Source organism: Sus scrofa, chromosome 17, assembly GCF_000003025.6.
Source record: "Sus scrofa isolate TJ Tabasco breed Duroc chromosome 17, Sscrofa11.1, whole genome shotgun sequence".
NCBI lineage: Eukaryota > Metazoa > Chordata > Mammalia > Artiodactyla > Suidae > Sus > Sus scrofa.
In genome coordinates, this window is record NC_010459.5 from 51,278,958 (window position 1) to 51,293,263 (window position 14,306).

At 42.4% G+C, this 14,306-nt stretch overlaps 1 protein-coding gene across 2 annotated transcripts in view; it reads right to left on the reverse strand.

Moving 5' to 3' along the window:
- B4GALT5 (beta-1,4-galactosyltransferase 5) overlaps positions 1–14,306 on the reverse strand; it is a 77,294-nt gene that overhangs the window by 21,685 nt on the left and 41,303 nt on the right. For both annotated transcript variants that reach the window (XR_002340099.1, XM_003134490.5), the window contains exon 2: positions 1,156–1,290. Coding sequence is in view for 1 of the 2 variants with exons in the window: in XM_003134490.5 (XP_003134538.2) it covers positions 1,156–1,290 (135 nt within the window). In the remaining variant the exon portion in view is untranslated. The remainder of the gene's footprint in view (positions 1–1,155; positions 1,291–14,306) is intronic.

The window sequence follows — 14,306 nt, forward strand, 5'->3', positions numbered from 1 at the left end:
AAAGCTACAGGTAAAAGTTCCAAAGGTCAAGGCAAAAAATATTCACTCCTGGGTGCATCACGGCTGCTTAGGTGATAGTCTGAAAAGCTTTCCCAAAGCTAAAACAGTCTGGCCACCAAACTCAGGCACAAGCTGGAATTAAGCCATAGGATGAAAACCACACCTGATCAGGGAAGCTAAACCAGGTGATGTATTCAACTTTTCTTCTAGAAGTCGCTTTTTTTGTTGTTGTTGTTTTGCTTTTTAGGGCCACACCCACAGCATACGGAAGTTCCCAGGGTAGGGGTCAAATCAGAGCTACAGCTGCCAGCCTACACCACCACAGCCACAGCAACATGGGATCCGAGCCATGTCTGTGACCTACACCTCAGCTCACAGCAACATCAGATCTTAACCCACTGAGCGAGGCCAGGGATCGGACCCAGGTCTTCATGGATACCAGTCGGGTTCCTTTCTGCTGCACCACGTTGGGAACTCTCTAGAAGTCACTTTTATAGTCTGCGGAAATCATCCCAGATTATGTGATGATTACGAAGTGGAAATTTGTTAAGTTGCAACTAAAGCATTTATAAACTACAAGGTTAAACAAGTCCTACTGGGCTGAACAAGTTCAAGTAGCGTCCAAAGGAAGAACAGAGTTGGGGCGACTATTCCCGTGTGGAATTAACAATGAGCTTTGAAAACCCCGTGGACACACCACTACCACAAGCCGATCGCACAATGTTAAGCCCTAAAAATAAGTGCTTTTCCTCGTTGGCTCTATGGATACATTTTCTGAAATCAAATTATTTCCAGAAACAGCTTTTGGTGCTCCTGTTTTACTGATGTCCTAAAGATACATACTCACTCTGCCCACTTAGGGCAACTACACACAAAAAGGGGGGGGGGGTCTTGAAAGATACTCCTCACCCCCTGACTCCCTGAAACATATCAGGAGTGAAAATGGAGTTATCCAGTCACCCTTAATAGACCATTAGCAAAAGGAACAAGGATTCATTTTGCAAGAGCTTCTTCTTTTAGTAATAACCCACGACTCAGCCAAACCGTCTCTCTTTCACAATACGCTTTGTTTTCATCAGCAATAATTATTCAAACCAAATTTACCTCTCCTGGAGGGGACATTCTGAGCAGACCACCCCTTTATTAAATATATACCTGAGTCGTTCACGCTGCTGTTCCTCTTGGCGTAAGCACTCCGAACCACCTGCTCGTAAACCTGAGCGCCGATTGTCCTCATGTTGTCCCGGATCAGAATGCCTTGAGCTTGCATCATGAAGAGGTAGGTGTTCACTGCAGAAGACAAAGGCAGAGGGGAAAAGAGGTTGATTCAAAAACAATCATTAAAGCAAAACACACCCCAAAACCCACATAACTTTGGGCACCTTTTCTTTTTTCTTTTTTCATTTTGAAACCCCTTTTAGCACTAAAAGCCTACTCCATTTTCCATATTGGGTTCTACATTTTCAGGACACCAATATTCCTCGGGTAACCAGGCAGACTTAGGGAAGTTTCTGTCCATTTTCAGCAGTTTTAGAAAAACCGTAAATTAAAAAAATTACATTCTACCAGGTCTTTAAATACCCAATCCTGTGTTTGTACTGTCATGATCAGAGTGACCTTTAGGGATCAATTAAAACATTTTGAAAAATACCTCTGCTCTCCTTAAGTTCACATTCTTAATACTTGATGGCTATCCTCAGAGAAAGGAAGTCACTGCTGTCCTATTTTCTAGAAATACTTAGATATAGGTTGGGATCTGCTATCTTTTGAAAGAGGCAGACGGAGGCTCCAGCTACTTTGCAGTATTTGGAGAGAAAAAGAATATAATGAAAGAATGTCAGCAGTCCTCACTACCCACCCACCTCAGCCCCAAAGTCCAAAGCAACGGGAAAGGAGCAGCTAGCCTGGCCCAAATGTCAGTTAAAACATATTCCCTGGAGTTCCCTGGTTGAGTGGTTAGGACTTGGTGCTTTCACAGCTGAGACCCAGGTTCATTTCCTGGTTTGGGAACTGAGATTCCATATCAAGCCACTGCACGCTGTGGCCAAAACAAACAAAATATATATATGTGTGTGTGTGTATATATATATATATATGTATATATATATATATATATATATATATACACATAAAATTCCCTTTACAATACATACAAAATATCAAGTTGTGCATCTGGAACTAAAATAATGTTATATGCAAGTTATATCTCAATAAAAACAAAGCAAAACAAAAACCAGATTCTTAATCAATGATTTTCAGACTAACTGCCCAATCTCTGTCATCTTTGGAGAGTGATCTTCCCCTGGGTTTTCCTGAAGTCCCGTGTGCTAGGGATCATCGGAACACTTGGCTGACTTCCAGCCAGGCCCCAGGCAGGTATGCAACAGGGAGCCTGGGCCACTCCCCCAGGCTCAATTCACTCGGCCTCAGGCGGTCCTGGCTCTTCAACAAGATACTTTGTGGACACCGTTTTCACCATTATTATCACAGTGTCCTACACATAACGGGCAGTAAGTAATGACTAAATGGATGAAGCTTAGAAGTCAATTTCCTTCAGTGCAAGCTACTGTGTTTGGCGCTAGTACTGGAGATGGGGGTGGGGACGAGCAGTTTAAGCAGCACAACGCTCAATGTGGCAAACCCCACATTAAACAGGGGCATAAAATCTTTCCAAAGGTTTCAAATCATCACTAAGGTATATCCAGAGCTGTAAAATGATGAAGAAGTCACTGTTCAGAATGCTTTCAGAAATGAGGGAGCAGTCTCAGATTAGGCCTCGTGGTGACTGGAAGACAGCTGCATGTTTAACTTCTGGCATCAGCAGAGAATAGCTCAGGGACAGTACTCCGTTGCTAGACGAAGTTACAGGGGAAAAAATAACTGCAAATCCTTAAAAAAGGATAATTCTGTGAAGCTTCTGCAAACAAGAGTAGCATCTCATTTTCTATCTACAGTAGAAAGCCCAGCACCCAGTCACAGTAGATAGGCAGTCCATAAATATCGGTTAAACCTAAGATTTAAACTTCATTCAGGATCATATTTCTAATGTGGCTCTATAGTATTCTTTTATCCCTTAGGCTATATATTATGTGTATTATACATAGTATATATCCCTTGAAATCTTCCATCTCCGACATAAAACTAAACCAGTCGTATTCAATCATATAAAAACAAATATTTATTGAGCACTGTGTGTAAAGCTGTCAGTTTGGCACTGCAAAAAAATAAACTACCTCCTTTTCCCCAAAAGTGCATCATCTCTGAGCTTTTGATCTTCTCTACTGCAAAGGCACTGCAGTTAGCCTGCCTTTTAAATTCCCTCCCTTTCTTAGTTCTTGAATCCCAACTCTAGGATTCCTCTAGGGCAGTTCCCAAATCTTTCCCTGCCTCCTGCTTAGAGAGCTTTTTGAAGTCTGCTTCTAGCCTCCCCCCCCCCAAACCCATACCCCCTGGAGACTCTGATTCACTAAGTGTGAGTGGGACCCATGACAAGCTCACAGGTGCTTACCAGAGTAGCTGGTCGGAGGACCACATTTCTAGAACCTGCTCTAGGGGAGGTATGCATAATACCTACGTAATAAATAACAGTGAGTAATATTCAGCACTTCGTTACCCAATTCTTTATCTCATGTAATCCTCATAGCCTAAGAGGCAAGTAATACTATCCAATTTAGAGTCAACTTCCAGGCTTCGGTTTCTCCACCTTGCTTCACCAAGGTCACGGAGGGATGGATCTGAACCAGGCGTACCTAGGCTCTAACGGCTACGTTTACAAACTTGCTCATCCATCTTCTAGCCGGAACTTGTCTCTCAAAGCACCACATGGCTTAAATGATTGCTCTTAAGGAAAAAGCTCTCAAACTTTATCTCCTATGTAAAGCTGCCAGATGGATCTTTCTTAATTACAGATTTACCCACACTGCTCCTTCTCAAAAGCCTTCTACATCTCTTGCCTTCATCCCGGGGCATCTGCTGATCTGCAGTGCTCTGCTCTCCTTTCTGCCACGCAAATCTCTTTAATCCTTCTGACCCCAGTCTACATACTTCTCCAGTATTCTCCCTTCTTCAATTCTTGTGTTCCTGTTAAAGATGATCAAAAATTTGCTTTATGTTCCTATTTGTCTACAGTTTGCTAACAATGGTCTCATGTGTTAGTTCTGTCATTCAACCAACAAATTCACACAAACCATGTATTATTAATGCTTTTTCTAATTATCCATAGGCATTAGCACAAGTCTGAAAAAATAAAAAGGCTGAGTAAGTAAACTTTGCCAAACAAAAGAAAATAATCGCAAATTCATGGCCTTGGGGTTGGAAGGAATTTTAATGAACACTTTTCAATACCTCCTCATACAATACCTCCCCCAAAACTAAACCCTCTAAGAACACTGAGTCAGTATGTACAAGAAAATTCTACTTTGGATTGGATCCAAAATGTTTTCCAGTCACTTTTACCCACTGGTTCTCATTCTGCCCTTTGATAAAAGAGTCAAATCCCTTTCCCACACTTCAGAGATTAGAAGACAGGCATTTTTAACCTCCCTCCACCTGCAGCTCTACTCCACCTAACCTGGCCTTGCACTTCCTTTGTGTGTACCGCTTGGTATCAGCATGACTTCCCTCCCCATCCTGGCTGCTCTCCTCTGGACACCAGCCCAGTAGTCTATACTTGACAAAGACTGGTACCCACACGCTAGTGGTCTAGGTGTAGTCGGATGGGCTCAGCCACAAGCAGAACTATCAGCAGCACTGTTTCATCTGCTACCAAAGAGCTATCAACTCTTGGAGATGCACAATGCACAGTAACTCCAGGCCAGAAAGAAATCCTACAACAGGAATTCCCACTGTGGCACAGTGGGTTAAGAATCAGGTTGCTGCAGAGGTGCAAGTTTGATCCCCAGCCTGGTGCAGTGGGTTAAAGGATCTGACGCTGCCGCAACTGCAGCCTGGATTCAGTCCCTGACCAGGGAACTTCCATATGGCAAGGACATGGCCATAAAATTAAAAATAACAAATGAAATCCTACAAGAGAGATGCTGAATTATCTAACTTGCCATTTCCCGAACCAGCCCCCCTCCCCCACTAACATACCTAGCAGCATCAAGTGAGTCTCTGCAGAACTCACTTTGGGAAATTGTTTTAGATATTAATAGAATTTAAAACTTCCATCACCATGGTAGATAATCAATTGATAACTGCTGAATGTTGTTGGTAAACATTAGTTTACAAACTGCTGATTCACATGAAGCATGTAAAGGCAAAATACTCAATCTTTTTAACTGCTAAGCTACCTTTCTCCTGTTCTCTGCTCCTGCAGTTGGTTATATAGATCAAACTGTAGGAACCTACAAGTATCCCTATTAAAAGTCCTAACTAAATTTAGCCCACAGTTCTTTGTGGCCTAAACTAGGAAGTATATATGCACACACATGCTGCTTTCAATCTAACTGATCTCATTTAAAATTCACATCTTTGTAAGTAGATACCACCTTGATTCCTTATTTGAGATAAGGACATCAAGTCCTCTGGAAGTCATTTACCCAAGGTCACATGGTTAGTGAAGTAAAAAAACTGAGAGAAATAGGAGTATCCATGTGGCACAGCAGGTTAAGGATCTGGCATTGCTGCAGCAGTGGCACAGGCTGCAACTGTGGCGCAGGTTTGATCCCAGGAGCTTCCACATGCTATAGTTGTGGCCAAAGACCCCCCCAAAACAAAGAGAAAAACCACAAAAATAGCACAAAAAAAGAGAGGTGAGGTTAGGTGTTAACATTTTGATGAGCATTACTTTGAAAAACGGTACTGTCCAATACATATAGTTCTGATCAACTGTGGCTGGGTCACAGCTAAAAAAAATGTTTTTAAATTGGCACGTGGCTGTCAAATCCTCCACTGTGTCAACAAGTACCTGCTGAGCACCATCTACTTTCCCGCATAAGTTCCTGGGCCAGGGATTGAACCCAAGTCACAGCTGTAACCACAGCCACAGTAGTGACAGCATCAGATCCTTAACCCCTGTGCCACCAGGGAACTCCTGCTTTTTATTTTTTTTACACACAGTACTAGGCCACTGGGGGCCAAGGATGAGCATAACAGAGAATAAGGTACAGGAGAAAGTATAGGAGTTCTCCTGTGGCACAGTGGGTTTAAGGATCCAGTGTTGTCACTGTGGCAGCTTGAGCCACTGCTGTGGTGCAGGTTCAGTCTTGGGAATTTCCACATGCCGTGTGTGTGGCCGAAGAAGAAGAGGAAGACAGTATAATGCAGTGTGATAAATACTAAAATAACATCTACTACAAATTCAGGGTTACTAATAACTTTTTTATACTTTCGTGAGAAATGATAATGATTATCCAGCTCCCATATCTAGACTGGGGCGTCTCTTACGATCATAACTCAGCTGAGAAGAATAAGCCCCATTCAGGTTTACATAACTGGAAATTTCCGTCCAGATGTCAATGTAAGCAGCCTTGGGCCATGGCTTTCACTGGAGAGTTTCCGGGAGCAAAGCACTGCCTGGGTCTCCTAACAGGAAAACATACTCTCCCCTTTCCATTAGAATTCCAGTCAGCCTCCGACGTCTTACAAATCAGGTAACATGATTTTCACTTGAACACACCCATTAATAAATGACTATGACTCATAAAAAATTCCTCACTAGATAATGAATTCCGACATTCCGAAGTACGAACAAAATAACTGACACAATGAGCCCAAGAGGAAAAGACACAATGAAAAGATTCTATATACTTAAGTCCATATATTTTTTTTAAATCCTAAACATGTCTATCTTCAATATTTGTTACAGCTGGCTTGGTAAGCTAAAAGAGAATTAAAGGAGAGTTCCCTGGTAGCCTAGCAGTTAAGGACTCAGCAATGTCACTGCCGTGGCTCTTGTGTCGATCCTTGGCCTGGGAACGTCTGTGTGCCGCAGGCGTAGCCAAAAATAAAAATAAACGTAAATTTAAAAATAAAATAAAATAAAGAGAGAGAACTAAATAGAAAGCCATTCCTTCCCTGACCACTTTCCAAAATCTATGTCTTAACTCCAACAAACACATGTAGGTGTGCACGCACCCCCTACCCGCCTTCCCTGCTTTATGTTTCTATTTAACATACTACACTTCCTCTTATTTGTCTTGTCTATTATTATCTCCTTCTAGAATGTGAGCTCCAAGAGGGCAAAATCTATGCCCCTTGTGGCTAGAAGACAAGATACACAATAAATACTTGAATAAATAAATGTCTGAGCCAGGACAACAAACTGCTGAGCCTTCTGAACTCAGCTATGCCCAAAATGGCATGGATATGGGATTTCAAGCTTTCCTTGTACTAGTTCCCAATTTCATTCCCTTCTACTAGCTCTCTACTCTAAAACATTGAGTTAACCACTAAACTGCTTCTACAAAAAGTTCAGCAAATCCTGTTTACCAACTGAGCAGAGCTGCCAAACAGATTAGCTCTTCCCTAAAAATGTGCTCTGGTACTCTCACTCCTCACAAAGCTGTTTGGTTTCTTATTTTCCTTACTATAATACACGAGTTTATTCAAAATCTTGTGCAACATTATTTGTAAGAGGAAAACACTGGGAAAAAAACTGAATGTCCACCCAAAAGGGACTGGTGGACTAAACTGCTGTCCATTCACATGGAGCACTGTGAGGCCACACAAAAGAATGAAGAACCACTCGAAATAGCCCCGAACTAGAAAGAACCCAGAAGTGCATCTACAGAACAGATTAAAAATGGTGACCTATTTGAGTCTTGGAATACTGTATAGGAACCAGAATAAACTACAACTAAATGAAACCACATGGATGAGTCTCCATCATATGGACAAAGACACCGAAGGACAGAGATGGTATAATTTTATGTACATAAGGCCCTAGAATAGGAACAACTTATCTATAATGTCAGAAGTCAGGAACAGGTATCCTTGGGATGGGGGAGAAGGGGTGCGGCAGGGGATTCTGGTAATCTTCTATTTCTTGACCTGGGCACTGGTTACATAGGTCTATCTATTCATTTTGGAAAAAGTCATCAAGCTGTTGGTGTATTTATGCACACTTTCAAATGTATACTATACTTCAATAACACTTACCAATAAGAAGAAGAGGAGGAAGAGGAGGAGCAGGAGGAAGAAGAATGAGGAAAATCTATGAACTGATTTCTAGGATATATTGAAAATTGGAAAAAAACAAAGAGCAGTATTGTGCTTGCATATGTGTGTGTGTATGTGTATTATGCTGACTAAGAAATAAGGCGAAATTTCATAACACACATTTTTAGAGAAAGAAACACAGGGAAGGCAAACCAGGTAAACATTCATTACACACCTATTACGTGCCAGGAGCCGCCCTCTACCCCTAGAGTCCTTGCCATTATCTTTAGGGGAGGAGCCGGACAAGGCAGCTGTAACCAGTGCTGTGTGGAAGGGAGCACGGGAGAGTGGCTGTAACTCGCACTGTGAGGGCAGGGCAGGGGTCAGAAAATACTCAAGAGGAGGAGACTCTAGGATGGTCTTGAAATAGGAAAGGGAACGGAGGGAGAAGCCATGTGAGGCACTAAAAGCAGTTGGGTATGGCTGGGATGACGTGACGGGTATGTATGAAATACCCGGGGATGGGGGCACCAGGAAAGCAGGGGGGAGCAAGAGCACAAAGGGCTGTGTGTGCAATATGTAGAGGCTTGACAATGAAGAAGTGGTCTGGGATCCCATTTCGGGTGTGCCAGCTAGTAGATACCAATCAAAACAAGGAAACTCACTCCTACTCAAAATTCATGGCTTTGGATAAAGGACTGAGTTTTTTAGTATCCAGACCTAAGTTCCTTAAAGGAGGAGCTTCTTTGGACAAACAGAAAAAGGATTCCCACTTGGTTACTACAAGGTGGTGCCAAATCTTACCAAAACCTGTATTTTCGCTTGACATGGAACAGCAATATTCTGCCAAATCTTGGAGCAAGAAGATGGAGTGAAGATGTCAGGATACACAGCAGGGGAGACAGAGCTGGGATGCGGTGGGCAAAAGCGGGCCTCGGGTTCAGGGTGGGCCCGTCAGACTAGGTGTTCTTCGCCAGGATGGACTCACCTCAGGCACTGTCATTCTGAACGCTCCCCAGAGACCACGCATTGTGTGATTTCTAACGGGGTCAAATACAATTCCAGGAAAACAGTCGAACAAATCTACGGACCAAAGATTATACCCATTCACAGTCATACGCTTTCAAAACAAAATAAAGGGCACGGGAAGGAGGGAATATAAAGGGAACAGAGGCGGAAAAGGAATAAATGGAAGTAAAGAGAAGACTGCCCAATCTCTTCTTTGCCCTCATACATCACATACACACATGAGATAGAATAAAAATCAAGGGGAAACAAAGAACAGAACACGTCACAGGAATGTTGACGTTTGATTTCTGCCATGCTAGATTATCCGCAAAACTTGCAGAGCCTTTTTGGACCAACATTTTCTGAGAAATAAGACAACCTGAAAAATAATTGACCTCTCTCCCCGAAACCAGAGATCACCAGTGTTCACTGCTCTGCACAATAGGGGTTCTGTAAAGAATGAGTCCACTTATGCTGCTTATAGAGAGATGGACTCCTGTAAAAAGCAATTCATTTCTTGAGTCCCTGTGTGCCAGTGCCTTTTCTAAATACCTTATGCGTTATCTCACGGCACCCTCACAATGAACCGAGAGGTGGGTTACTTCCCTTGTTCTGTAGATGACAGGGCTGAGGTTTGGGTAAGTAACTTGACTATTGGGAGCCAGGATTTCCCAACAGGTCTTTGTCTCCAGAGTCCAGGTTTTTAACAAGTATGTGCTATTGTCTCTCAGGCTCTGGATGTCTAGGAGTCCTCTGAGTCCACACAGGTCATTGCCATACTTCGCTGCCTGATTCCTCTCCTCTGCATCATTACTGTCAAAATCTTATATACCCCTGGCCTCCGGTATCCCACGTCAGTGGTGGGTGCCCATGATCACGGTATATAGTATGGTACAACCCTAAAATGTTATTGTTTCATTAAAATGCTATAAATTTGAAGCTCCAGTATGAATCTTAAATTTTTACACTTCAGATCTACTTAAAAAGTTGGCTACTCATACTACACAGAAAGATGTCAAGATCCAAGCTTCTGGGTACAGAGTGACATACATTTAGGAAGAGAGAGCTGTTTGGGATTTTTTTTTTTTTTTTTTTAAAGACACAAGGAATTTCTTGGACAATAAATTTATACCCTTTGGCACATCTATTTTAATGTCCTGGAGCAACTGTGTGACAATTTTCACACAAAAAAAAGTATTTAAGGAAAACTATGAGGGGCAATGGGGGTAGACATTAAAAGCAAGGAATCCCAAAACTTGTTTGGGGGGAAATTTTCATCTGATGAAGCTTTTGCTTTCCTAGTCCTTCCCATTTGAAGCAGAAAAATCACCAAGTCAAATATAGGTTTTGTTTTCTACCCTAAGTATTATTCCCAGTTATTAAAAATTTTAAAAACCCAAGTGGTAAAAATTAACAGCTTTGAAATATCCTGTAAACATTTCCACTGACCTGTTCATCTTATTATCTGTTAAATTATTAAACTGTACATGAGATTAGAAATGAAAATGCTGCCTAAACAGATATTAGTTAGCTGAGTAGCCTATGGCTATCACTTAACTGATCTAAGCTTCAACTTGTTTCCCCTAAAATTCTTTTTTTGTCTTTTGTGTTTTTTTAGGGCCACAACTGTGGCATACGGAGGTTCCCAGGGCAGGGTCTAATCAGAGCTGTTGCTGCCGGCCTACGCCACAGCCACAGCAATGCCAGATTTGAGCCATGTCTGCGACCTACACCACAGCTCATGGCAACGCCAGATCCTTAACCCAATGAGTGAGGCCAGGGATCAAATCAGCAACTTATGGTTCCTAGTCAGGTTCGTTAACCACTGAGCCACGATGGGAACTCCACCCTCCCCCAAAATTCTTAATAGGACGATCGATCAATTAACAACCTCCAGAAATACATACCCACCAGAGAGGCTCTGCAAACAAAGATGCCCAATTCAGGACTAGGTCAGAGACAGCTATAAATTACTTTTCTGGAGCTGTTTGCATTCAACTGCAACTACCCTGGGCCTGCCCTGGAGGTAAACTTGCAGAGCGAAAAGATATGTCACTGATGGGAATGTGCCAGAGACAAGATCAGCAGAGCAACACTACCCTCTGAAGCTGGCTCTGGACGAAGGCTCTGCTCACCTATCAGTCCCACCTGCTAGAGAGAAGCGTGCCTCCTGCAGCTGCCAACGCCTGCTCATACTAGGCTTTACCGACTCTCTTCGTGGCTTTTCCTGATATCATCCCACCCCCAAGACTAGAACTGTACTGGCATTTTCCCAACTGATACATAAACTCCTATTGTGACCCCTGTAAATGTGAGCATATCTCTTCCAGCAGAATGTAAAGGTCTTATGAATACAGACTGTCTTACTCTTTTTCATCTGCAATGTCTGATAAATAGTAGACACTTAGCTATTTATTAATGAATTACATCTAAGCACACAGCATGCTCTATGGCCGTGTGGTGGAGGTGCTTTGTTTTCTCAAGTTAGTAGCAGACTGATTTTCCTGCAACCATACAAGAAAGATCCTATAAGCCATAAAATGCCATAGTGAAACTGATACTTGACTAACTTTGCTGGTCTAAGTGTAAATTGGTATAACCCTTAGGGAAAACTATTTGCCAATCCAACAAAGAGCCATAAAAATACTCATACCCCTGATCTAGCCATTTCAAGGAAATTTTCTAAATGTGAGGGCACTCTATGCACAAAGTATTAAATTAAGCTATTCGTAAAAATACAAACTTGGAAAACAACTCAAAAGCTACAAGAAATGAACAGATACGTTAGCTGTGATACACCTGGGAGAATCTTATACAGCTCTAAAAGTAAAAGCTACGAAACCTTGTAAAAAGGATAAACTAGTGTAGACTAATCAGACTTTAACAATATGAAAAAAGTTATGTTACGGCAATTACTGCTGAAGAATAAGCACATGCACAAGGCAAAAAAAAAAAAAAAAAAAGACGAAGAAGTAAATTTACTAATATGCTTAAGTGTTGGGGGTAACAGTCATATCAGATAACATTTTCCTTCTTATGTTTTTCTGATTTTCTTTACAACAACTTTTATTGTTGTCGTTAATATATAACAGGGGAAAAAATGAAGGATTCCTTCAGGCGGACTGGATTTATCTAACATGAATAACAGACACTAAGAAACAAGATATTCACAATTTCGTTCTTTGCTTATCAAGCTTACAGAAGAGGAGATGGGCGGGTATCTAAAGTTCGGTTGTCACACCGGAATTATCCCCACATCCACATTCTGTTCTAGAAAGGGTGCCAATAACGGCTGCCAGTTCTCAAGTCCTCCCTACCTATAGGCCCAGGATGGCTTCTTAGACCAGAACTGCCTACAGAAACCAAGAATCTTCACTTAGACATGGTGTTCTAGCTTTCTCTCTTGGGACTAGACTCCATCTATACTGCCCAAATGACAGATGTGAGGGGACAAAGAAACTCCTCATATTCTAACCAAGCAGGGTAAAAGGGGAAAGGGGAAATTCCCGGACTTTGGAGGAACAGTGGTTCGAGTCCTGTCCCTGGCTGGCTCTGTGGTCCTCGTTGGACCGTGGCTGCCCCATCTGTACGATGGCATTATTGAACCGGCTGTGGTTTCCTCAACCTTTTCTACCAAGCCTGAGCTGGTAGCCCCATCACTGATGTACACAGGAGAGCTTCTGCAAATAAAAATGTCAGTTTATACTGAATGTCTTCAAAATATAAACATCAAATAACACTGAATGTGCTTTTACAAATCACATAAACTCCTATAAATTCTGATTCTTCTCCCCTCCCTTTAGGTCCTGAGAATCACCAGAGTGCAAAGTGTCTTTGAGACCCAAGATTGCAAATTTCTTTCTTTTTTTTTTTTTTTGCTTTTCAGGGCTGCACCCACAGCAAACGGAAGTTTCCAGACTAGGGGTTTAAATGGAGCTACAGCTGCCGGCCTACACCACAGCCACAGCAATGCAGGATCCGAGCCACGTCTGTAACCTACACCACAGCTCATGACAACGCGGCTCCTTAACCCACTGAGCGGGGCCAGGGATTGAATCAGCAACCTCATGGACCCTAGTTGGTTTGTTAGCATTGAGCCATGACGGGAACTCCAAAACTGCACAATTTTAAATTCACTATTTTTCCTCTCTTCAGATTTACATTTGTCTGACTTCTCTCTTCTCCCTTCCCCCTGGGATCGAGGGTCGGGCTGTCCTGACACTGTCGGCCCCCCTTTCCAGAACAAGGGAACTTCAGCTCCTTCATGATAAAGCTGGAATGGAGCCTGAATGAGATGGGAAAGCACATGCCCAGAGCCACCTCCTTCTCTACACACACTGGTCAGGAAGGAAATTATAGTGGAGTGACCTAGAGTGAACACGGGTCATAACAGGGCTTCTAATTCTCTGTATTTCCCCTCTTTCTCTCTGACCATGCTGAAAAACTACATTTTCATGATGATTTTAAAAAATGCAATTCTATAGCAAAAACGCAATTCTCCAACTATTCTATAGTTAATAGCAATTCTATTAACTCTTGAAATGCTACCTGCCTATGACTAAACTTCTTCTATCCCTTTGCAAGTATATAACATAAGATTTTAGGATGGGGCTAAAAGTTACCTGTCTAAATGATTCAGAAGACTAATGAATAATGAACATTGGTGAGGATATGAGGAAACAGATGTCTCCTACCAGGCTGAAGGGAACATAAATTGGTGTAACACACAGAGGGTAACCTGGTGACAGACTGCATCAAAGTGAAATGTAAATATTCTTTAAACCCATAGTCGCCACTTTCAAGTATTCATCAATTTGACAGATGCCAAGTATGTTCAAGGATGTTTATCTCTGTGTTGCTTAAAAAAGCAAAATAAAACCATGGAGTTCCCGTCGTGGCACAGTGGTTAACGAAACCGACTAAGAACCATGCGGTTGCGGGTTCAATCCCTGCCCTTGCTCAGTGGGTTAATGATCCGGCGTTGCCGTGAGCTGTGGTGTAGGTTGCAGACGCGGCTGGGATCCCGCGTTGCTGTGGGTCTGGCATAGACCCGCAGCTACAGCTCCGATTAGACCCCTAGCCTGGGAATCTCCATAGGCCGCGGGAGCAGCCCAAGAAATGGCAAAAAGACAAAAAACAAACAAACAAAAAAAAAACCTACCTAAAAGGACTGGGTGAAAAAACTGTGGCACAGTCAT